Source organism: Panthera pardus, unplaced genomic scaffold (genome assembly GCF_024362965.1).
Source record: "Panthera pardus isolate Hobbes unplaced genomic scaffold, ASM2436296v1 HiC_scaffold_10, whole genome shotgun sequence".
Classification (NCBI taxonomy): domain Eukaryota; kingdom Metazoa; phylum Chordata; class Mammalia; order Carnivora; family Felidae; genus Panthera; species Panthera pardus.
Window position 1 is genome coordinate 102,395,948 of NW_026526655.1, and position 26,159 is coordinate 102,422,106.

Here is a 26,159-nt window from a genome sequence, read left to right on the forward strand (position 1 = left end):
GTTCCATGAGTTCGAGTCCCGCGTCGGGCTCTGTGCTGATGGCTCAGAGCCTGGAGCCTGCTTCCGATTCTGTGTCTCCCTCTCTCTCTGCCCCTCCCCTGTTCATGCTCTGTCTCTCTCTGTCTCAAAAATAAATAAACGTCAAAAAAAAAAAAAAAAAAAGAGAAAAGATGAAGGAAACCAGTACAGGTTGTGCATGGCTGCAGCTGGGCTCGAGGGACTGTGGCCAGGCGAGCAGGGTGGTTCTGTGTGGCCTCCTGACTGCTGGCAGGGACCTCCCTTGCTTGCACTGTTCCAGGGTGTGGGTGGAGGGCCTCACACCCCACTTCCCACCAGGCTCCTGCTCTGAGGTGGCGGGGGGGAGGCCTGCACAGGTGGAGCATGGATGGGAGGGAGGGAGGGTGTCTTGGCACTAGGTTCCTTCTGGAGTTCTGGTGGGGAAGGGACAAAGCCTGGGTAGTTTTAAATCTTGAGCCCCAGCTCAGCTCGCTTGCTGAGTCCGAGGTAAGGGGCCGTCCAATGAGATAAAAAAGATTGGTGGAGCTTGGTAAATGGGGGCTCATGTTACTGAGCCAGTAGGCAAGGCTCACTGCCTCTGGAAAGGCAGGGCTCAAATGCACACAAATTAGCTGCCGCCTGGGCCAGCAGGGCCCCGGGCAGGTGACGGCCGAACCTCGCAGCCCTCCACCATCTCTGATTGGTCACTGTCACCACTGACTGTCCGGCTGGAGGGATGGGATAGAAGGTTGGGGAAGCTCAAGTGGGGAGACAAGAAAAAACAATGTTGGGCCACAAGTGCCATCTGGGGGAGCAGGGGGCGCCTGCTGAGCCATGGCCCCAGAGGACAGCACAGGATCCTGAGTTGAAGTGGTGTTGTGGTGGAGACAGAGCTAGCTTTGGACCCAAATCTACCTTGGGCACGCCAGTTACCTCTGCAGGCCTCAGTTTCCTCATCTATAAAATGGGCATAGTAACATACCCGGGGATTTTGGTGTGGATTAAATGATTTGTGTGCAGGAGAATATTTTCTGATCTATTCATCTCCATTCTGGTTTTTCTCCCTGCCTTTTTTGGTCCCTCCTCCTCAGACTACTGGTTCACATTCTCAGAGGTGGTCAGGAAAACATAATCTTCCTAGCTTGGGGTTTCAGAGGCCCTGGGGTATAGGGGGAGGGGAGCAGGAGGAGGTGGACAAGAATTCTGGTATAAACAAAATGCTTGGGAGAAAACAGAAAAGGAGCGAGACTTCCCTCAGATTTGGGAGGTAAGGAGGGCAAGCGATGAGCAGGACAGATAAGGTTCCAGAAAGAGGCAGGGGTACCCCGTTGCCCACCAGGCCTGGATGGTGGGATAGCCCACAGGATAAATGGCTGTGGGGACATGTCTAGAGCAGGACCACAGACAGCCTCGCGGCACCCATGCCTCCCCACGAAACACAGAGGTCTGTCGGCCACCACTCCGTAGAGCTCAAGACCACACGGGCTCCCCCAGGTACCCCAGCACCGTGTGAATCTCTGATACCCTGGGCAAGTTGAGGAAGATCCAGAAAATATCAAGGCTGAGGTTTCTCCACCCCAGGAGAATGGAGTCAGAATTAAACTTACGAAACTGAGGAAATTCTATTTTGCCCACTGGAGCTGACGGACAGAGATTGGTCTCCTTTACTCTTGTGAAGCCCCCGGCACCGCGCCAGGCCCAGAGCTCCCTCTGTCCTGCCATCCTGGTCCCGCCGTCCTCCCCCACCCCCTGCCCCCATAGGAGAGTGGCCCCAGAGGCAGGTCTGGCGATGGGGAAGGGGCTGGAATACAGGCCCAGGTGACTGGAGAGGGCAGGACAGCCTGTGGCATGTCTAAACCCCCACCCGGCCCGGTGCCTGGAATACAGCCCGGCCCTCTGCGAACTGCCCGTCTGCCCTGAGTCCCACCAGACAGGAGCATCAATCTTCCAGTCCTTGATTTATTTATAAATGAGCTCAGATGGCCTGACGATAACCTGGGAGCCTTTCGGGAGCCACGTGTCCGGTTGTGGGGCCACGGGGCCAGGATCAAGCCAGGCCGCCCGGGGCCATGCTGACTCGGGCAGTGGGTCTGCCGTCCCTCCACGCCCCGCCCCCGGCTGCTCTCTGTGCAGGTTAATGGAGGTCAAAATGGAACCCAAGGTCCCCCTCACCTTGACCTTCTGGTCGTCCCCTGGCTTCTGCTTGTGCAGTGTTAACTCTCTCCGCCTACAGCTGCCATATTCATCTCCCAGGTGCCTCCAGACCCCATTTCCCACCATTCACCCTCTCTCCTCCCCAAGAGCTCTTGTTCAGGGGCTCCTGCAGCTGCCTGTTCCCTGGCTTCCTGCTGTCCCCTTTTGCCTTTCTTAGCTACCCTGGCCTCATCCCTAGGCCATCCAAGGGGCAACTCGGTGAGGTTTCCCTGGCTTTGCTAACGAGCTGATCTATAGTACTTAGGTCATGAAAGGTGTTGCCCTCCTGGTGATGGCTGGACCACACACAGAAGTGGTCAGGATGGGGTCAGAGGGACTGAAGTCCCAGGTGGCAAGGGCGTTTCAAAGCACGGCACAGGAGGAGCAGCTAGACAGTCGGGGGGAGGGGGCAGTGGTTCTCTTTAAACCACGAAGCACAAACTGTTCCACGGGATAAACTGTGTTGGGAGTAGTGAGTTTCCCACCACTAAAAGTATTCAAGCAGACAGAGGCACGAAATTAGCCAACGGGGATATGCTTCAGACGTTGCATGGAGGCTGCACTTCAGCTTCAAGCCTGAAGCCGAAGGCTGATTTCCTGGAGCAGGCTGGCGCCTCCCCCTCCAGGAGGCCAGCTGGAGACAGCTTCTGAGCACTGTATGCTGAGCCCTTTCCCTCCCAGGCACTATGCAAACTGTACCCTGCCTCACAAAATCCCCCTCCCCTGGCTGAAAGCTCTTCATTTCAAGCCACTTCTCACACTAATTAAGGATTAATTGGCATCAACAGTCTGTGTTTTTTGTTTCTAATTTCTAGTTTTTTTAAATGTCTATTTGTTTTTGAGAGAGAGGGCACAAGTGAAGGGCAGGCAGAGAGAGGGGACAGAGGATCCAAAACAGGCTCCGTGCCAACAGCATCAAGCCTGATGCAGGGCTGGAACCCACAAACCGGGAAATTATGACCTGAGTTCAGCCAACTGAGCCACCCAGGAGACCCTCTTTTTTTTTTTAAAGTTTAGTCATTTATTGTTTTTGAGAGAGAGAGAGCCTGTGCCCACAAGGTGGAGAGGGGCAGAGAAAGAAGGAGAAAGGGAAAATCCCAAGCAGGCTTTGCACTGTCAGGCAGAGCCTGCTGCGGGGCTCGAACTCACGAACCACGAGATCATGACCTGAGCCAAAGTTAGACGCTTAACTGCTTAACCGTGTGAGCCACCCAGGCACCCCCACTGATTTCTAAATCCCTTCTTGGGAGGGTGAGGACATTACTCATTCACAGCTCAGTCCGGAATGCAAACTAGAAAATCTTCAGGATTTAGAGTCAAAGATTTGGGCTGAGAGTCCTGTTTCAGATCTGGGTGATCCCGAGCCTCTCAGACCCTCAATTTCCTCATCTGTAAAATGGGGTCAATAATGGTGCTTACAGTACAGGTTAAAAATTTTTTAAAAATAATAATAATAAAAATAAAAAGACTGAAATGTTACACGAACATATGCTTGTTTCTGAAAAATGAGCCAAGATCATTGTGCCAAGGAAAGAATGGGGGGAGGTGAGCTGTGGGCAGGGTGGGTGTTTGGCTGTGGAAAACCATCAGGAGCCAGGAATGTTTGTGAGAGAAAATTGCATTAAAAGCCAGCATGTGTAAGACACTGATACATGCTATAGTGTGAATGAACTTGGAAGAAGGCAGACACAAAAGGTCACATACTGTATGATTCCATTTAGAAATCCAGGGTCAGCAAATCCATAGAGACAGAAAGCAGATTGGTGGTTGCCAGGGGCAGGGGAGGGGGGCAGTGAGGACTGATTACTTACAGGTCATGAGGTGTTAGTTGGGGGTGATGAAAACATTTTGGAACTAGAGGGGGGCTGGCTGCACAGCTCTGTGAATGTACCGAATGCCATGGAATTGTTCACTGTATGATGGTTAAGTTCTTCTGTGAATTTCACCTCATTGCCCCCTTACCCCCAGCGGCCCCTCCCACCCCACCCCTTGAAAAGAAGTCAGCCTGTTCCCTCCTGCCCATGTTCTTCAGGATTGGGCAACCAGCTAGCAGAGGCAAGCTGGGAAAAAGGAAATGACCCACTCTGAAGGCGAGGACACTAAGGCCCAGAGAGGATTAGTGTCTTGCTCAAGGTCACCCAGCCCCTAAGTGACAGAGGAATGCACATGCCCAGGTCTTTCTGATTGCCAAGCCCACACCTTTCCTGCCACCACACTGACTCTCTGGAACATTCTTCCCTGTGAAGAGCCAAAGCTCTTCCACCAGCCAACTCTGAGGAGGTATCAGCTTCTGTAAACAGAGCAATAAATAGCCCAGTAGAGCAGTCCATGCAGCTATTAGGGTGACCCTGAAACGTTCCCACAAAATGCTGGGAAGGCCTTGGCCACCTAACCCGGAATAGCTGAAGAGTTAATTTTTTATTTGTGATAAGTGTGCCGGGCTCACTGACAACTCCGTGAGTGGCATTTCCTACGACTCGTCTGGCGATCAAACATTAACCTCCTCCCCAGGGAGGACTGGGCAGCTTAACCATTAACCCTGTGCCCCCAACAGAGAGTCCACCAGCCCCTCCTGCTTCGGGCGCCAAGGGACGGAGGTCCCGTGGGCCTGTGGGCCTGGGTGGCCTGGTGGGGACGTGGACAGTCTTCAGAGCAGGACTGGGCCAGCGTGTAGGCCCTGTGCCTGCGTGTTTCTGACACGGACACCCACGCCCGACGGCTCGCCCCCCCTTTGCTGTTTCTGTCTTCCTCTCCCTCCGTCTTTGAGGGAGTTCTTCCCCCTTGGCCACACATTTGTTCCAAACGGAGATGAGTGACCCCGCGTTCTCAGTCTCTCAGCAGAGCAGACCTGAAGACTTTCCCGCAGGCCAAGTGCTCAGACATCCTCGGCCTCGAGGGCTCTTAAACCAGGCTTGCAAAGCCACAGATTCCTTAGACTGGAGGTGATGGCAGTGGTGGGGAGGGGGCTAGGGGGAGGATCCTGGCCACCTTCTCACTCACCGGCCAGGCCTTGCCAAACAGTCTCAAATACTGCAAATCCAATGCAGCCTTTTTCTCACATGAGGCGAGTGAGGTCCAGACAAGGTGTGTTCAGGGCCTCACCCACGTCTCCCCAGGGAGTTAGAGGTGGAACAAGGGCAGGAGTCCCTATTGAGCTTTCTCAGACCTGGATACTCAATGAGGACCCCACGAGAGCCTTCGGGTGGAAAGATGACCAGATCTGCTCCAGACAAGTCAGCCCAGAACCTGAGTGAGGGCACCCTTACAACCTCCCCAAGCACTGGGAGCGTGAGGCCGGCGTCCACAGAGTGACTGGGTGGGGAACCTCCTGGGGCGAGGCTGAGCACACGGGGACAGAGGGCCCGGTGGAGGCTGCCCATCCATGGCAGAGGCCAGCCTGTCCGCACGGAGCAACCGGGCCAGGAAAGAAGCTCCCCGCGACAACGAGATCCCTGCCTTCGCGTCCTGCCAACAGGGCCATGAGGTCATAAGATTATATCCCCATTTGCAAATGGGCAAGTTGAGGGGTGCCTGGGTGGCTCAGTCGGTTCAGCGTCTGACTCTTGGTTTCGGCTCAGGTGGTGATCTCAGGGTTCGTGAGCAGGAGGCCCGAGTTAGGCTCTGTGCCCACGGCCTGGAGCCTGCTTGGGATTTTCTCTCCCTCCCTCTCTCTCTGCCCCTCCCCCACTGGCACTGTGTCTCTGTCTCTCTCAAAATAAATAAATAAACTTTAAAAAAAAATTTTTTTTTAACATTTATTTATTTTTGAGACAGAGACAGAGCATGAACAGGGGAGGGTCAGAGAGAGAGGGAGACACAGAATCTGAAATAGGCTCCAGGCTCTGAGCTGTCAGCCCAGAGCCCGACGCGGGGCTCGAACCCACGGACCGCGAGATCATGACCTGAGCCGAAGTCAGACGCTTAACCGACTGAGCCACCCAGGTGCCCCCCCAAAATTTTTTTTAATAAAAAATAAATAACATGGGTAAGTTGAGGGGCGCCTGGGTGGCTCAGTCGGTTCAGCACCTGACTCTTGGTTTTGGCTCAGGTCGCGATCCCACAGTTTGTGTGTTCAAGCCCTGCATCAGGTGACACGAGCCCTGCTTCGGGTGAGTCCCCCTTCTTTCTCTCTCCCTTTCTCTCTTTCCCTCTCTGCCCCTTGTGCAATTCTCTCTCCCTCTCTCTCTGCCCCTCGCTCACTTGCACCCTCACTCTCTCTCTAAAAAAAATTAATATTTTATTTCTTTTATAAAAATAAAAGAAAATGGGCATGTTGAGGAGTGGAGGGATGAACCCCCCCCCTTGCCCAAGATCACAGAGAGGAAGCAGCAGCACTGACACCTTGGCTGGCTCCATCTGTCCCCCAGCCTGGTGCTCACGCCTCCCCCCCCCCGCCCCCCGCCCCGTGCTAAGCCCACCACCGACCACCTCCTCCCGCTGTTACAGGAGCAGATCTGCACTTGCGGTGTGGAAGCCGACAGGAACACTGGGACACCCAGAATGTCAAGCAGGGGGCCCAGCCAGTGGGGTGGGTCACTCAGGGCCTCAGTGGGGCTGGCAGAGCAGCGGATTGCTTCTTATAGGAGGCCCTAGGAGGACAAAGGGCTCAACCTCTCTGCTGCCAGGCCAGGCTCCAGAGAGCACCCCTGCATGAGCAGCATGGGCTACACTGCTCACCTCAGCTAGTGTGTGACAATCTGGGCAAGGTGAGGGCCATCCACGTCCCCTGTGGGGTCCTTAGAACTCCAAAGGCTCTGTGTCATCTCCCACTATTTCCTCCGGGCCAGCTCTTTTGTTTTCTCCTCTCTCATTGCTCTCAGCCAAGTATCTGCACTCACTCATTCACTCAGTAAGTCAGTCCACAAACACACAATGAGTACCCGATCTGTGCAAGCCCTGTGCCACGCACCAGGGAAAGGGCAAGGTGCCGCATGGGAGAGGAGCAGAGGGTCCTGCAGGACTCAGGGTGGCAGCAGAAATTGTTCCTGGAAGAGTCTGAAAAGCAGAGTGGTTGGCCGAGTGAAGAAGAGGGAATGGTGGTGTAGCAGAGGGATCAGCATGTGCAAAGGCCTGGAGGCACAGAGAAACCCACATAGTCACATAGTCATGAAGTTGCAAGCAATTTGGTTGAGCCAAGAGGACATGTTTGGAGTGGAGGCCGGGACAAGGGCCAAGTCAGGAGCTGGACCTTATCCTGGGATGAAGAGCAGTAGGACTTTTTAAACACATCAGATGCTGACTTTTAAAATAAGTGTCCCTTACTTGTCAGCATGAGCTGAAGCTCACCATATCTGTCCCAAAGGCCTAGCATCTCTAGGCTGTATGTCTCAGAGCTGAATGAAAAGCCCATGCCCTGTCATTGGAATTTTAGGCATTCACACTGGGGACACGCAAGCAGACCTTGTTTCCTGCTGTTCCAAACAGTTTCTAGGGTAGCAGGAGGGTTTGGGAAATCAGGAGACTCAGGCTCAGTGGTGCCCCCCAGTGAGCAGCGCAAGACCATAGTCTGCCTCCCCACAAGCAGCTTTCATAGCCAGCAGAGAGGATAGAAAGGCCGGAACTATGGGAGAGGGTCATCCTGACCCTGTCCCTCAGGCAGAGAGTGGGCGAATCGGTTAAAGCACATTGCAACATCCAGACCGCTTGGCCTCCGCTGCCCACGACTCCTTGAATCTTCCTCCTGCCTTTGGCTGCCCCTGACGATGCACACTGGCAATCTTGAGGTCCACTCCTGGGCACCTCTTCTCCTCTCTCACACCCTCACCTCGCACAACCTCAGCTCCTTTGTCACCTGTGCAGAGGGGTTCCCCAGCCCTGGCCCCTCCTCCGAAGTCTCAGCTCTGCACAGCTGACACTCACCTCCTGATCTTTGTCTCTACTGCCCAGAATCCCTGGTCTTCCTTTGCCCCATCTTCCCGCTGCTCAGAAGGAACATTTGGGGGTTATCCTGGACATGCACTGTCCCACCTTGCCCCTGAGCAAAGTCACCTCCACATCCCGTCTGGGTTACCATCTACACTGGTCTTACATGCGGCTGCTCCTTTCCACCTCCACCTCCCTCGGGAGAAGACCCTGCTCTCGGGAGAAGACCTTGCTCTCATATCTATCTCCTTGGTCTACCTCTCCTGCACACAATAACCTCATTGTCTTTCTTCCCTTTTTTTTAAATTTATTTATTTATTTTGAGAGAGAGTGTGTGTGTGAGTTGGGGAGGGGCTGAGAGAGGGCGAAAGAGAAAACCCTAAGCAGACTCCGCGCTGTCAGTGTGGAGCCCAGCGTGGGTCTTGAACCCACCAACGGTGAGATCGTGTCCTGAGCCGAAGTCAGAGGCTTAACCGACTCAGCCACCCAGACGCCCCCCCAACCTCACTTTCAAATGCTAGCCCCTGGATCCCTTTGCCTGAAGGCTTTCTCCAGTTGCTGGAGCCCACTTTTCCCCCAAGGACAGCAGGCAAAGGGAAATGCGGGGGAATCCATGCACCCTCCCCAGAAACAGCCCAGGTTCTGACTGATGGGGCGTTGGTGGATAAATATCCCAGATCCTCTGCCACTTTGAGGTGTGTATTCTGTGCTGGCTCCTAAAATGCCCCCAAGGGGACTCCAAGTGATAAAGCTGCCAACCCCGCCCCAGCATGAACTGCCAGTTATCACCATTGAAAGGCGTTCTGATTCCCTGTCCTGTTTGCAAGGCACTACACCCCTTCCTTACTCTGTCCACCCCGTCCCTCAGTACCCAGTGGTAGCAAAGAGCGCCGACTTGAACCCCTTAGGAAAAGATGGGAAACTGTCTTCAGGTGAGCCGTGCATACAAAGTACCTGTTAAAATTCTAGCCGTTCTGGGGCGCCTGAGTGGCTCAGTCAGTGAAGCATCCGACTCTTACTTTCTGCTCAGGTCATGATCTCACGGTTCATGAGATCCAGCCCCATGTTGGGCTCCGCATGGACAGCACAGAGCCTGCTTGAGATCCTCTCCCTCTCCCCCTCTCTCTCTCTCTGCCCTCCCCCAAGAGAAGGCACGCGCACATGCAGGCGCTCACTCTCTCTCTCTCTCTCTCTAAATAAATAAATGAATAAATAAATAAACATTAAAAAAAAAAAAGGACAAAGGTGGACATCATATACAAAAATGAACTCAAAAAGGACCAAGGACCTAAATGTAAGAGCTAAAACTATAAACAAATCTTAGGATAAAACATATGGGAAAAGCTTCCTGAGATTAAATTTAGCAATCATTTGTTGGATATGACATCAAAAACATAGGCAACAAAAGTAAAAACTAGATGCAGCGAACTATATCAAACGTAAAAACTTCTGTGCATCAAAGGACGCAAACAACAGAATGAAAAGGCATCCTACACGACGGGAGAGATTATTTACAAATCATATATCCGATAAGGGGGTAAGATCCAGAATATATAAAGAACTCCTATAATTCCCTGGCAAAAAACAACAACAACCGTATTTTTAAATGGGCAAAGGACTGAAATAAACATTTCTTCAAAGAATATACACAAAAGGCCAACCAGCACATAAAAAGATGCTCAACATCACTAATTGTTAGGGAAATGCGGATCAAAACCACAATGAGATATCACCTCACATCCATTAGGATGGCTATCATCAAAAAACAGCCAAGTAACGGGGCGCCTGGGTGGCTCAGTCAGTTAAGCATCCAACTTCAGCTCAGGTTATGATCTCACGGTCCGTGGGTTCAAGCCCTGCATCAGGCTCTGTGTTAACAGCTCAGAGCCTGGAGCCTGCTTCTGTGTCTCCCTCTCTCTCTGCCCCTCCCCTGCTCACATTCTGTCTCTCTCTCAAAAATAAATAAACATTAAAAAAAATTACTAAAAAAAACCCAAAACAACCAAGTAACAAGTGTTGGTGAAGATGTGGAGAAATTGGAACTCCTGTGTGCTGCTGGTAAGAATGTGAAACAGTATGGCTACTATGGAAAAACACGGTATATGGGACCCAGGAACAATGAAAAATAGAATTACCACACAATCCTGCAATTTCACTTGTGGGTATACACCCAAAAGAATGGAAGGCAGAAACTTGAAGAGAGAGATACGTGCACACTCATGTTCAGAGTAGCATTATTCACCACAGATAAAAGATGGAAGCAAGTCCGGTGTCCTTTCAGGAATGAATGGATTCCCTAAACGTGGAAATTCTGCTATAGGCTACAACCTTGATGAATCTTGAGGACATGATGCTAAGTGCAATAAACCAATTGCCAGAAGACAAACGCTGTATGATTCCACTTACGTGCGGTACCTAGAGTAGTCAAATTCATAGAAACAGAAAGTAGAATGGGGGCCGTCAGGGGCTGAGGGAAGGGAGAGGAAGGAAGTTGTTGTTCTAATGAGTATAGAGTTTCAGTTTTGCGGGATGAACCGTTTTGGAGACTGGATGCCCAACACGGTGAATGTACTCAACACCACCCCAACTGTACCTTTAGAAATGGTACAGATGGTAAATTTCATGTTACGTGTTTTCCACTAAAGTTTAGATGTTTTATTTTTTTTATTATTATTTTTTTTAACGTTTATTTATTTTTGAGACAGAGAGAGACACAGCATGAACGGGGGAGGGGCAGAGAGAGAGGGAGACACAGAATCTGAAGCAGGCTCCAGGCTCTGAGCCATCAGCCCAGAGCCCAACGCGGGGCTCAAACCCGCGGACCGCGAGATCGTGACCTGAGCTGACGTTGGACGCTTAACCGACTGAGCCACCCAGGCGCCCCAAGTTTAGATGTTTTAAATTTAAAACTGATTACGACAGTAAATCTTATGTTATATGTATTTTACCACAATTAAAAAGAAAAAGATAACAAAGAAACACTGACAACACCAAAAGCTGGCAAGGATGTGGAGCAACAGGAACTCTCCTTCATTGCTCGCAGAACGCAGAACCACACTGCCACTTTGGAAGATGGTTCGGCAGTTTCTCACAAAACTGAACGTACTCTTACCACATGAGCCAGCAATCAAGCTCTTCGGTATTTATCCAAACGAGTTGAGAACTTGTGTCCACACCCAGCAGCTTTATTTACAACTATCGAAATGCGGAAGTGACCAAGATGTCCTCCAGTAAGTGAATGGGTAAACTGTGCTACATCCAGACAATGGAATATTACTCTACTTTAAGAAGAAACGTGCAGGGCGCCTGGGTGGCTCAGTCGGTTAAGCGGCCGACTTCAGCTCAGGTCACGATCTCGCGGTCCGTGAGTTCGAGCCCCGTGTCGGGCTCTGGGCTGATGGCTCAGAGCCTGGAGCCTGCTTCAGATTCTGTGTCTCCCTCTCTCTCTGCCCCTCCCCCATTCATGCTCTGTCTCTGTCTGTCTCAAAAATAAATAAATGTTAAAAAAAAAATTAAAAAAAAAAAAGAAGAAACATGCTATCAAGACATGAAAAGAAGCGGAGAAAAACTTAAATGCATACGGCTAAATGAAGGAAGCCAATCTGAAAAGGCTACATACTACTGTAGGATTCCACCTGTACAATGTTCTAGAAAAGGCAAAAGTATGGAGACAATAAAAAGATCAGTGATTGCTAAGGGTTAGGGGAGAGAAAGGGACGGATAGGTGGAGCACAGAGCATTTTTAGGGCACAGAAAATACTATAATGGTGGACACATGTCATACATTTGTCAAGACCCACAGAATGTACACCAAGAGTGAATCCTCATGTGAACTATGGGCTTTGGGTGATAATGTCGTGTCAATGCAGGTTCAACGATTATAACAAGTGTATCACTCTGGTACAGGATGTTAATGGGGGAAGAGGTTGTGTGTTTGAGTGGGGAGCAGAGAGTGTATGGGAACTCTGCACTTTCTTTTCAATTTTGCAGTGAATTGCTCTAAAAAATAAAGTACATTTGAAAATTCATACAACCCTCGGAGTGCCTGGATGGCTCAGTCGCTTAAGTGTCTGACGCTTGATTTCGCCTCAGGTCATGATCTCGTAGTTCGTGAGTTCAAGCCCCACATTGGGCTCCACTCCGACAGTGTGGAGCCTGCTTTGGATCCTCTCTCTCCTTCTCTCTCTGCCCCTCTCCTGCTGGCACTCTCTCTCCCTCAAAATAAATAAACTTAAAAAAATAAATAAATTAAAAATTCATATAACATAAAATTAACCATTATCCATTCTAAAGTGGTACAATTCAGTGGTGTTTAACTCATTCATAGTATCATGCAACCATCACCTCTATCTAGATCTAAGATATTTTCACCACCACCAAAAGGGAACTGCTCAGCAGTTACTCCCCATTCTCCCTCCCCTTGGCCCCAGGCAACTACTAATCTAATTTCTGCCTGTATGGATTGCCCGATCTGGACATTTCATATAAATGGAATCATACAATCCATGGTCTTCTGTAACTGGCTTTCTTCACTTAACTTGTTTTCAAGATGCATCCATGCTGTAGCATGTATCAACCCATCATTTCTTTTTAAGACTCAATAATGTTCCATTGTGTGTATACACCACATTTTTTTCTCCATTCATCAGTCCATGGACGCTTGGATTGTTTCTGCCTCTTGGCCATTGAGACTAGTTGTGCTATGAATATGCACGTACAAGTCTGTTTGTTTGAAGACCTATAATGGATTCTTTTCTTTTTTTTTTTTTTTTTAATTTTTTTTTCAATGTTTTTTATTTATTTTTGGGACAGAGAGAGACAGAGCATGAACGGGGGAGGGGCAGAGAGAGGGAGACACAGAATCGGAAACAGGCTCCAGGCTCCGAGCCATCAGCCCACAGCCCGACGCGGGGCTCGAACTCACGGACCGCGAGATCGTGACCTGGGCTGAAGTCAGACGCTTAACCGACTGAGCCACCCAGGCGCCCCAACATTAATAATATTTAAGAATCACTAGTATTTAACATACTTTATCTCATTTATCATCATAATCCAAAGTAGACATTATCACCTCCATTGTATAGATCAAGAAACCAAGGCTCAGAAGGTTAAATAACTTGTCCATGGTTGCACAGCCAGCGAGTGTGAGCCAACTTTGGACCCCAGGTTTTTCTGACCCCTCTCTGCCTCTCTGACTACCACACACAACAAACTTGTCAGAGGAGGCGAAAGAATGGGTAAGAGGCACACTTCCTTGACTTGTAATTCTCACCAAACTCTTCCCTTGGTGAAGTCATGATGCAGAAGTTGGTGGAATGAAAACACAGGCCGTATCCACAAGCCCAGAGAAACGGTGAGTGGTGTTGATGTGGCTTCTTGGGTGTGAGTCAACCGCTCACCAGGATCACTCCCGACCCTTCCCCCCAGCTGATTGTCTGAATGAATACAGCCAGTCCCGTCCCCTGTGTCCCCAAGCTGGCCCCGCCTCCCGTACCGCAGTGGGTTTGGCCACAATGCATGTCCAAGAGTGGACTAAAGTAGGCCACATACCTGGGGCCGGCTGCTCCACACCCGGGTCTCCCGGCTTCTCTTTGGAGAGTTCCTGCAGGCACTGGTCCCGTTCCTCCCGAAGCACCTGGAGCACATCACACAGTCGGGGGAGGGCGCCCACCTGCAAGTCCAAAACCAAGAATGCACATCCGTGCCACTAACTCCACTGTACCACAAAGAGACTTTCTGTGAGCACGAGTGGGGCTAGACAGTGAGGATTCAAACTGAGGAGGGCAAAATCCAGCAGGGAGCTCTTCACGGTGAGGTAGAGGCAGCCACTCCTGGGAGAGAATTCAGGCCACTGAATTCTGGGACGGCCAGGATGCTCGAACCATCTGTAGCTTGTCCCCTGCAAATCTTGCCCTTGAGTTTACAAGGACACCCGAGCCCGGTGAGTTCCTTACTTTCTGGGCACCTGACTATTAGTCTGCAGGACTTCGTTTATTCCAACAGTATTCATTTCTCAGGCTTGGCAAGTTAAGTTTTGATTCAAGGGTCTTTGAAACCTACATTCAACCATCTCCCTGTTCCCCAGACGAGAGCATATATCCACCCCAGGCAAACACTGACGGAGGGATGTGTTGGACAAGAAGGACTGGCACACAGTCCTGGCTTCCTAGCTCTTCCTAGAGTAGATTTCCAGAGCATGGCTCCATTCTTCCATTTGTGCCTGACACTTGATAAATATGTGAGTGAGGGAAGGAAGGAAGGAAGGAAGGAAGGAAGGAAGGAAGGAAGGAACAACTCAAAACACCAATGAATTGAACCCTTATTTTACTTTTTACAGAGTAGGGAATTTTTTTTATAAATTTTTTAAAGTTTGTTTGTTTCTTTTGAGAGACAGAGCGGAGGAGGGGCAGAGAGAGAGGGAGAGAGAGAATCCCAGGCAGACTCCATGTGGTCAGCACAGAGCCCGATGTGGGGCTCGAACTCATGAACCGTGAGATCATGACCTGAGCCAAAACGAAGAGTCGGACGCTTAACCGACTGAGCCACCCAGGCACCCCTACAGAGTATGGAATTTTAATATTAGAGTCTTTTCGCATACATTAACTTACTTAAGCATCAAAATAACCCCATAAAGAGACACAGAAAAGGAAACTGAGGCCCATAGTAGTTAGGGCATGTGACCAAGGTCCTATACCCAAGGTTCCGAATTTCAGAAACCGGCCTTCCAAGAGGTCAAGGACCAAGTCTTAAACCCTCTTGTCACCCCTGCACTAAATGCTTTGTGGATGGAAATGTCAACATAATGGAACAGGGGGAGAAGTCCCCGGTGACAAGGCCATGCTCCAAAATGGCCCAAATAAACAAAAGCTCTGGGCCAGAGAAGGGCACCTAAGGTAGCACTGTATTCAAACGATTCCAAACGCAAACATAAATAATCTGACGATCTCTCTGTTAATTTGGGTCTTCCACATCTCATGACCCTTCACTAATGCAGTCAGAAAGCACCTATCAGCTGTCAGCAGCTGCTCTCTTCCAGCTACTCCCTGACGATACGTGACTGGATCCGTGATCCCCATGAAACACACACATCACCCCCCCTGGCACGGAGCCCACAGTCAGCCACAACAGAGCTGTTGCAGGACCATCTGTGTCTGCCCAGCACTAAAATCATATTATGTGGGGCACCTGGGTGGCTCAGTCACTTGAGTGTCCGAGACTTAGTTTCGGCTCGGGTCATGATCTCACAGGTTGCGAGTCTGAGCCGTGCATCGGGCTCTGTGCTGACAGCACAGAGACTGCTTGGGATTCCCTCTCTCTCTCTCTCTCTCTCTCTCTCTCTCTGCCCCTCCCCTGCGCGCGCGCTCTCTCTCTCAAAATAAATACACTTAAAATTCATTCCTTCCCCGTTCATCACCCCTAAGTTTCCATCTCATTCCTGACCATACAACACATGACTTCATCACCTTGCTTGTGATGACTTATATTTAGACACTTATGTTAAAACATTCCCTAAGAATATAGTCACTGTCAGGAGAACTGGCACGCAGCCCCGCATACTCGTGCCCTTGTCTCCCTGTGGCGTTCTCTCCGGGTCCTCGCGGAAGCCCATCATCACCACCACCCTCTGGCTTTTCGGCGGAGGCGGTAGATGAGCTTGAGTGGAAAAATCCACCTGCAGGTTGGCAGGCTGCCATTAGTTCGCCAAAGGTCTCAAGTAGGCACACAGTCTGTTCGGTGCCACTTTGAAGCTAACATTACTCTTAAAAGGTGAGGCTGCAGGAGGGAGTGTGAACGGGTACAATCTTTTAAGTGTATATATGTAAGCATATCATAAGTGTCACAAAAATGTCCAGACCCTTTGGCCGACTGACTTTACTTCTGAGAATCCACCCCGTACGTGGCAAAAGCTTTATATAGAAGGATTCTGCGACAGCTTTAAGTATAACGGAAAACAAAGGGATGGGCTTCTGGAAGATGTAGCACATGTACGTTTTTCCTATTGCTCCCGCGAAGTACAAGAAACCCTGGACGTTATATACAAAAGAAGCATTAGAAGATTCTGGAAGGTGGAGAGAAGGCAAAGTGGCTAAAGACCTCATGACCCAAGGAAGTGGTGAGTTCTGTCAGGTTTCTTTTCACCCCATATACCCCATTCCTGGAGCTGAAGAAGTCAGCAATAAGGAAATGCAGCCGGATGCAGAGGAAAAAGCCCCAACAAAAGCCTGCTCGCTCTAGCCAAGGGCCAGGAAAGAGGAAGTCTAGCAAGACAGAAAATGTATAAGCGATAACTGCCCACTCCAGCCAAACACCACAGAAAAGCCTGTGGTCAGCTGGAGAGCCAGGACCTCCACCTTCCCCAGCCTGTGACGCAGGGCCCCAGTCTCCCTGCCAGGCCGGTGTCTCAGACGGCCAAGCAAGGAGCTGGCGCGTTCATCCCTGCTGTGCGGTAACACAGTCCCCCCAGCCCGTGATGCCAGCGGAGACTGGACTCTCCCCCCAGCCCAGAAGGAAGGAGGTCCCCTTCATCTCCCCACCGGGATGGTGTCCCAGGTGCTGCAGGAGAACTGCCCACCCAGAATCCTATACTCGGCAAAAGAGACCTCCAGGAATGAAAGGGAAGTCAAGACATTCTCAGGGAAGGAAAACTCAAAGAACACATTGTCGGCATCCTCCCCTAAAAGAGTGGCTAAAGGAAGGTTCTCTAAACACAAGGAGGCCTGGCAGACACTCGGCATTTTCACCATCACCAGTGTGACGGGAGCCCCCACTGTAGTGTTATGAGACCATGTGGGGAGCTCATAGTCCCACCCCTCACTCATCAGTAAGGGGGACCCTTCCTCCTCTGTCAGTGTCAAATCAGGCAGAGTGGGGAAGCTGGACTTCTATTTGCACCTGGAAGAAATGAGGGAGCATCCACCCCCTTCCTCATCAGAAAAAGCCCACAAAGAGGTTTAAGTAAGACCCAGAGCCCTACGGCATAGAAAATGCCCCACTTTCTTCTTCTTTTTTTTTTTAATCTTTTTAAGGTTCATTTATTTTGAGAGAGAGAGCACAAGCAGGGGAGGGGCAGAGAGAGAAGGAGAGAGAGAATCCTAAGCAGGCTCCGCACTGTCAGCACAGAGCCTGATGTGGGGCTTGATCCCACGAACCACGAGATCACAGCCTGAGACAAAAATCAAGAGTCCGACGCTCCACGAACTGAGCCATCCAGGTGCCCCCGAAATGTCCCGCTTTCAATCAAAGATCACTCATCACGTTAAGGTTGACACCAAACTGAATGAAAAATGATCAACAGATGCCAACACTAGGGGCACCTGAGTGGCTCAGTCGGTTAAGCGTCCGACTTGGGCTCAGAACACGATCTCATGGTTCATGAGTTTGAGCTCTGAGTCAGGCTCTTCACTGATGGCTTGGGGCCTGGAGCCTGCTTCAGATGCTCTGTGTCCCTCTCTCTCTTTGCCCTTCCCCAGCTTGGGCACTCTCTCTCTCTCTCTCTCTCTCTTTCTCTCTCAAAAATAAATAAATAATAATAAAAAAAATAGATGCCAACACTGAGGTGACAGGGACCTGCGATGATTTGACAAAGGTTGTAAAGCAGCCATCATAAAAATGCTTCCGTGAGCAATTACAGGCACACTTGGAACAACTGTAGAAATATAGACCTCGGCAAAAAGAGGAAAGTTTCAGCAAAGAAATGAAAGATATAAAGCAATCAAATGTAGAAGTTAGAACTGAAAGAGACCATAACTGAAGTAGAAAAGCTCAGTGGGAGGGCTCAACAGAGAGAAAAATTAAACTGAAAATAAAAAGGCACAGACTTTGGAGGGCCTGACTGGCTCAGTCAGTGGAGCATGCGACTCTTGACCCTGAGGTCATGAGTTCAAGCCGCACATTGGGCATGGAGCCTACTTATGAAAATAAAAAGTGAAATTGAAACGGTAAAATAATCCTTAAAAAATAAATTACTTTCTGTTAAAGTTTATTTATATATTTTGAGAGAGAGAAAGAGCGAGCTGGGGAGGGGCAGAGAGAGGGGGTAGAGGATCCGAAGAGGGCTCCATGCTGATAACAGACAGCCCCATGCGGGGCTTGAACTCACGAACCCATGAGATCATGACCCGAGCTGAAGTCGGATGCTTAATCGACTGAGCCACCCAAATGCCCCTAAAAAATAAATTAAAAAATAAAAACAAAACAAAGCATGAACAGACTTCCAGGGTTACATGTGACAACAAAAGCACAATCCATAGAAGGAAAATCGGGTAAAGTGGACTTCATAAAAATTTAAAAGGAGCACCTGGGTGGCTTGGTCAGTGAAGCGTCTGACACTTGGTTTTGGCTCAGGTCATGATCTCACGGTTTGTGAGTTCGAGCCCCGTATGAGGCTCTGTGCTGACAGTGCGGAGCCTGCTTGGGATTCCCTCTCTCTCTCTCTCTCTCTCTCTCTCTCTCTCTCTCTCTCTCTCTCCCCTCCTCCTGCTTGCAAGTGCATGGGTTCTCTTTGTCTCTCTCAAAATAAATAAATAAACTTAAAAAATTTTAAAGCCTTTTACTTCATGTTAAGCAGATGAAAAGACAAACTACAGACTGGGAGAAAATATTTGCATTCACATATTCAAGAAAGGACTAATACCTAGAATGCATAAAGACCCTTCAAATCTCAACAGTAAACAAACAATATCATTACAACATAGGCAAAAGACACGAGGAGACGTTTCACAGAAGATATACAGATGCCAAATGAGCACATGAAATGGTTTCCAAAATTATTAGCTATTAAGTGAACACAAATTGAAACCACAATGTGTTATCACTATACTCTATCAGAATGGTTAAAATACAAAAACTAGTAACCACAAATGCTGGTGAGGTCGTGGAGAAACTAGGTCACTCATACGTTGCTGGTGGGAATGTAAGATGGTGTAGCCATTCTGGGAAACAGGTTGGCAGTGTTTTACATAAGCTAAACATGCAGCTTTTACGTGATCCAGCAATTTATCTCAGGGAAATGAAAATTTACATTCATGCAAGAACAAATACGCGAATCTTTATAGAGGTTTTTATCCAATGGGTGAATGATTACACAGATCACTGCACATCTATACTACGGAATTCCACTCAGCAATAAAGAGGAATAAACTAAGGCTGCCTGGGTGGCTCAGTCAGTTAAGCATCCAACTCTTGATTTCAGCTCGGGTTATGATCTCGCTGTTCATGGGTTCGAGCCCCACATCTGGCTCTGCGAAGACAGTGCAGAGGAGACTGCTTGAGATTCTGTCTCCTGTCTCCCTCTTTCTCTGCCCCTCTCCTGTGTGCTCTCTCTCTCTCTCTCTCTCTCAAAAACAAATAAATAAATAAACATTTAAAAAAATAAAAAGGAGATGAATCTTCAGAGAAGTATGCGGAGTGAAAAAAGCCAATCCCAAAAGGTTACATACCATATGATTCTATTTGTATGAACTCTTGACATGACAAAATTATAGAAAGAGAGAGCAAATTAGTGGTCAGGAATTAACGAAGGGACGGGAGTGGGAAGGAAGTGGCTGTGACTGTAACAGAGCACCATGAAAGATTCTTGGGGTAACAAAAATATTCTGTACCTTGACTGCATCAATGTAATGTTGTACTATCTATAGTTTTGAAAGATTTTATCAATGGGAGAAACTGACAAAAGGCTATGCGGGGGATCTTTCCGCATTATTTCTTACAGTCTACAATTCTCTCAGAGGCAAAAGTTTACATTGTAGGGGCCCCTGGGTGGCTCAGTCGGTTAAGCATCTAACTCCTCGTTTTGGCTCAGGTCATGATCTCAAGGTTTGTGGGATCAAGCCCCACATCGGGGCTCTGTGCTGACAGGACAGAGCCTGCTCAGGATTCTCTCTCTCTCTCTCTCTCTCTCCCCGCCCCCCTCTCTCTCAAAATAAATACACTTTTAAAAATATGTAAATATATAGAGGAAGGTAGATACTTAATTCCGTGGCTCTGTTCCCATTCCTACCTCCAGTTGCAACCTCTCTGGCAGAGACTGATCTTTGTCTCTTTAATAATTACTCTTCCTCTGCTGCAATCAGAATTTAACTGGGCATATGGTTGCCCATCTGGAGACTAGAGTTTCCAGCTTCCCTGCAACTAAAGTGCACCCACATGACTAGGTTCTAGCAATGGAGTAGAGCAAAAGACACGTGTGCAAGCGCAATCTCGTGCCCATAAAAGGAAAGGGACATGCTTCCCCCTTTCATGCGTGGATACGGTGATGAGCCATATTCAATCGTGGGGATGAGGGCAATGCTTCAGGCTTGACTATGTTGCCAGATTCAGAGGACAAAACCCATGGGGGACTGCACTTGTGAATTTCCACACTTCACAGCATCCTTTCGGTGTTAACGTTGACAACGTAACTCGTAACAGACTTAGGAGATTTACTGCCAAGGACAGGGAAAGAGGCATATCGTAGTCAGAATTATCAGTCCCAATTCCGTATAGGAGTTTATACATATGAGCTCAAGGTGGGTGGAGTATACTTCCTTCCTTGGGCCTAGCCATGTGACTGGTCACTGGTATATTAGATAGATCTGATAGGAAGAGAGGCTCAAAATATGTTTGCACAGCTGTGCTTGCTCTCTTGCATTTCTGCCACCTGGGGTATCTTGCAGGTCGTGCAGCAGACCTGTACCCAACCCAGGGACTGGAGCCAAGCCAGCTGAGCCCAGCCTGGATCAATCAAACCCTAGTTGACTTGCGAACACCATGAGAGAAATAAAGCCTTATTGCTGAATATCCCTGAGCTTTTTTTGTGACTGTTATGCCTGACACACGGTAGGAAAGAGATTCTGAGGCAGCACCAAGGTGCATGATTTAGGGAGTTGAAGTTTCTACCAAATGGGTGGCGATTTGCACTGTGGGGTTAAAGAAAGGAGTACTCCCACAGAGTGGACTCTTGAGAGCAATGGAGCAAGGTTAGAAATGACAGAACACCTATCCTGGGAACATCTCTCCAAGAAAAGTTCAACTTCCTTGGCAGTTTTACCCTGGACTATAGAAAGAATAATAATCACGGGGCACCCGGGTGGCTCAGCCAGTTGAGCGTTTGACTTCGGCTCAGGTCATGATCTCGCAGTTGGTGAGTTCGAGCCCCCCCGCATCGGGCTCTGTGCTGACCGCTCAGAGCCTGGAGCCTGCTTCGGATTCTATGTCTCCCTCTCTCTCTGTTCCTCCCCTGCTCATGCTCTGTCTCTGTCTCTCAAAAATGAATAAAGTTAAAAAAAATTTTTTTAAGAATAATAATCAGAGGACAGTTTAGCTTTATATATATATATATATATATATATATTTTTTTTTTTTTTTTTTTTTTTTTTTTTAAGGTAAGCTTCATGCCCATTGCAGAGCCCAACGTGGGGCTTGAACTCACAACCCTGAGATCAAGACTTTGTTTAATGGGGGATGTTTAATGGGGGAACCTGGGTGGCTCAGTTGGTTAAGAGTTTGACTTTGGCTCAGGTCATGATCTCATGCTTCATGAGTTCCAGCCCCGTGTTGAGATCTCTGTCAGCACAGAGCCTGCTTCAGATCCTCTGTCCCCTTCTCTCTGCCCTTACCCTGCTCTCTCTCTCTCTCTCTCTCTCTCAAAAATAAACATTAAATATATTTTTTTAAAAAAGACCTGAACACTTAACCGACTGACCCTTTTTTTAAATTGTAGTGATATATACATAGCATGAAATTTACTACTTTAACCATGTTTAAGTGTACAAGTCAGTGGCATTAAGTACATTTATAATGTACTTTACAATGGTGTGCAACCATCATCACTATCCATTTCCAGAATTTTTTTCAGCATTGCAACAGAAACTCCATACCCATTGAACAGTAACTACCCACTTCCCTCCTTCCCTAGCCTCTGGTGACTTCTAGTCTACTTTCTGACTCTACAAATTTGCCTATTGTAGGTATTTCATGTAAGTAGAATCATATATTTGTTCTTTCATACCTGGCTTATTTCACTTAGTATGTTTTCAAGGCTCATCCACATTGTAGAATCTATTGGAATTTCATTCCATTTTAGCTGAATGATATTCCATTGTGTATAGACACTACATTTTGTTCTTCCATTCATCTGTTGATGGATGGTGTTTGGGTTGCTACGACCACTTAGCTATTATAAATAATGCTGCTATGAACATGGGTGTGCAAATATCTCTTTGAATCACTGCTTTTGATTCTTTTGAGTGTATCCCCAGAGACAGAATTGCTGAATCATATGGTAATTCTATGTTTACTTTTTTAGGAGCCACCAAATGGTTTCCATAGTAGCTGCACCATTTTGCATTCCCACAGCAAAGCACAGGGGTTCCATTTTCTCCCTATCCTCATCAACCCTTGTTTTGTTTTGTTTTTTATCCACTGTATTTTTTTTTTTTTTGAAGTAAGCTCTACCCCCAATGTGGGGCTCGAACGCAGGACCCTGAGATCAAGAGTTGCATGCTCTACTGACTGAGTCGGCCAGGCGCCCCTATTTGTGTTTTGTTTTCATAACAGTCACCCTGATGGGTGTGAAGTGGCTCATTCCACAGTTCTTTCACCCTCGATCCTTCCAATAAAACTTAATAAGCCAAAATAATTTTGGGTTGTGGTGGCATGCCCGCTAAAGACAGCAAAAGCATTCTGCTGAAAGGACTAAGCCCATGGCCCCCGATGGTGACAAGTAGAGAAGAAAAGGGGCCCTTCGGGTATCTGGGAGTGGCTGAGAAGAGTGTGTTCAATGGAGGAACCAGCTGGTAGAGGCATCAGAGGGAGAATAAATGGGACACAAGCCCCCTGACCATCTAAATTAACCCAGAAAAGCTGGGGGGGGGGGGGGGGGGGCGGAAAATTAGTAGCCATTAGTAGCTGAAAATTAGTATATTTATTCATATATTTCTGTATACTTATTAAATATAATTTTACTCAAAATTCACAGGAGAAACAGCAAATGAAGACTAGAGAATTGCTAAAACTTTCCTCAAAACCAGAACTATTAGTCCTTAAAAAGTACCCTTAAACAGTTGTAAAAAAATTGAGTTTGTGTTTGTACATGCTTTTTTTTTCCTCTTTTACTTGTACTAGTGCCAAAGAAATTATCATGAAAAACAGCAGTTCCCTTCTCTAACCTTTACCTGCTTTCCGGAGGCAATCATTTTCAACTCTTTTTAGCTGTTTATTTTCCTTTTTATCTCCATATTTTTTCAAGATTTTATTTTTAAGTAATCTCTACACCCAACGTGGGGCTCAAACCCATAACCCCGAGACCATGCTCCATGAACAGAGACAGCCAGGCGCCCCTCCATATTTTAAAATTATGTTCTTATACTACTAGTTCTTGGTTTGTTAATCTGAGACATTATCCAAAACTCTGTTATGGAAGACAAAGATGTAGATGTTTTTAAATCTCCTTACATATACTTCTTTCCCCCATATATTACATATACTTCTGCTGATTTAATTTTTAGTGAAATGAATGGTGTGTATTTATAACGTTTTCTTTTGACTCTGAAGTATCGTCCACTGCTGAGTCTAGCCATGTAAAATGATTATGTCTCTTCTCGTACATTTTGTTTTTCCTGAGGTCAATTATTACCTTGTTTTTTCATTTGATTAGCGTTCTCTGTACATATGGCTCATTTTTTTAAGTCCTCCAACAGCTCCGTGGGACATCTATCAACGGTTGTACTTGTCTTACCTCCAGAGACTTCTCTGCCGGTCCTCGTTCCTCTTGTGTCAACCTGGGCCTCATGCCTGGCTGTGGCTTGGGGTACCCTCCCCCCAACTTTTCTGGCTAGACTTTGATTTCGTAGATTCCCCATCTTTTTCCTTGCTTCACTTCCTCGTTTTGCAGAAGTTGCCGCCTAAGAAAGTGTAAGTAGGAGATAAACTTTGAAATCTTTGCAGGAGTGAAGAAGCTTTTATTAGTTTGATTAATTATCAAATGAATAATTTGGGCAGAGAATTCTAGGTTGAAAATAAATTTCGTTCCAGATCTTGAAGGCATTTCTCCTTCTCTCTTCCTGTATTGACAAGATACCCAACTGTGCTCCCAAACCTTTTGTATGTGACTTTTCTCTTCTCTGTAGAAATATTTCAGATTTTTCTGTTTTTAGTCGCTTTTAAATTCCTTGAGGAAATGGTCCTTTTTTAATTCATTGGTTAAGAGACTCAGGGGCCATTTCTATCTGAAGATTTGTGTTCTTTGTGTTGGAATTTTTTAAATGTTATGTGGTTTATTTTATTATTTCCTCCCTTCATCTTCTCTATTCTGTCTTCCTAGAACTCATATTATTTGAATAATGGGCAACGTGGATGGACCCTCTAATCTTTTCACCTTTCTTGACTCTTCTACCGTTGTGTCATATGCTTTTTTTTTTTTAATTTGAGAGAGGGAGAGAAAGAGAGCATGAGTGGGGGAGAGGGACAGAGAGAGAGAAAGAGAGAGAGAATCTTAAGCAGACTCCACACTCAGCACAGAGCCTGACTCAGGGCTTCATCTCACAACCCTGGGATCATGACCTGAGCAGAAATCAAGAGTTGGCCGCTCAGCCGACTGAGGCACCCAGGCACCCTGATGTGCTGTTGAGTTTCCTAATAAATGTTTTGTCCTCATCATACAATTACTTTCCAGGCAGCCTTTCCTACTCTCTGGTGATTCCATTTCTCCAGCACCCTCTTTCCCACACTCCCTCTTCTTGAAATTGGTATCCTTGTTAAGAACTGTATATCAGGATATTAATTGTAGTCACGTGATCTTTTCCTCCTCTCTGCATGGACGACATTTTCTCTAAGTTCCTTTCTCCTGTTTGTTTGCTTTCACACTGGAGGCCTTCCTCAATGCCATATCTACATACATACATATGTATCTGTGTGTGTGTGTGTGTGTGTGTGTGTGTGTGTGTGTGTGTACCTACATATATATATGTAGGTACATATATATGTGTGTGCAATTGAAGTATGGTTGACATATACTATTACATTAGTTTCAGGTGCACAATATAATGATTCCACAAGCCTGTACCTTATTGCTATGGTCGCCACAAGTGTAGATACTCTCTGTCCCCATACCACACTGTCACAATACCATTGGCTATATTCCCTGTGCTGCAATCAATGCCACAGTTACACTTGAGGCCCTAAAGAGGTCCTTGGAACCACTGTGGGCCTGAACTGTTTGTGGCCTTTGGTATAAAAATAATAATAATAATAATCAGGCTGAGAGGGTCCCCCCAGTCAGGATTTATGTTTCTCCTCCACGCTTGGAGACTTTCCAGGGCGATGCAGGCCGATCAGTTTGTCATCAATCCCCCTCCACCCGGTGCAGGGATGTAGATTGTTATTTTTCCCAGACTGCTACCATTGTTTCATTCCTGAAGATTTCTTGAAATCTCTGCTTCATTGTTGTCTTATATTGTTCTCTTTGACTTTGTGGGCTTATACCTTTGTGATTCCTTTACTATCATTTTAAGGATGCTCCCAAGTGAAGAGCAGATAAACACTTGCGGATAATCTGCCATTTTAAACTGGATGTCCTCATGTAACATTGTGATATAACAGAAATATACATTTGGTGTTCATCCTTGGCTCCTGGCAGAGTGCTCCTAAAACGCTTGTAGTTTCCGGAGCAGTAGGGTGAGAGAAGCATTTTTTGTTATAATATTTGGTCTGACTCTTCTAATACAAGAGCTTCCAAGACCCTGCAAATCTCCGAAGTGATGAGTGACTTTGTAAATGCTGATGAGATGATCGGTGGCTGGGGGGGGGGGGGGGGTGCGCAGATAACTTCAGCAGAGATAACCACTTCAGGTGGTTAGAGACTGGCACTTCCGGCTGCCCTTCTGGCCACAGGAGATGAAAGACAGGGTAGAGATTGAGTTAATCACCAATGGCCAGTGATTTCAACAATCATGCCTATGATTCCTCTGTAGGGGCGCCTGGGTGGCTCAGTCGATTAAACATCTGACTTCAGTTCAGGTCATGATCTGGCAGTTTGTGAGTTCGAACCCTGCGTGGGGCTCTCTCCTGACCATGAGGAGCCTGCTTTGGATCCTCTGTCTCCCTCTCTCTCTGCCCCTCCCCTGCTTGCT

At 47.7% G+C, this 26,159-nt stretch overlaps 1 protein-coding gene across 2 annotated transcripts in view; it reads right to left on the bottom strand.

Annotated features, from left to right (window-relative positions):
- Positions 1 to 26,159, bottom strand: part of SCTR (secretin receptor) — a 78,149-nt gene that overhangs the window by 41,400 nt on the left and 10,590 nt on the right. For both annotated transcript variants that reach the window (XR_002085822.2, XM_019469352.2), the window contains exon 2: positions 13,603 to 13,723. Coding sequence is in view for 1 of the 2 variants with exons in the window: in XM_019469352.2 (XP_019324897.1) it covers positions 13,603 to 13,723 (121 nt within the window). In the remaining variant the exon portion in view is untranslated. The remainder of the gene's footprint in view (positions 1 to 13,602; positions 13,724 to 26,159) is intronic.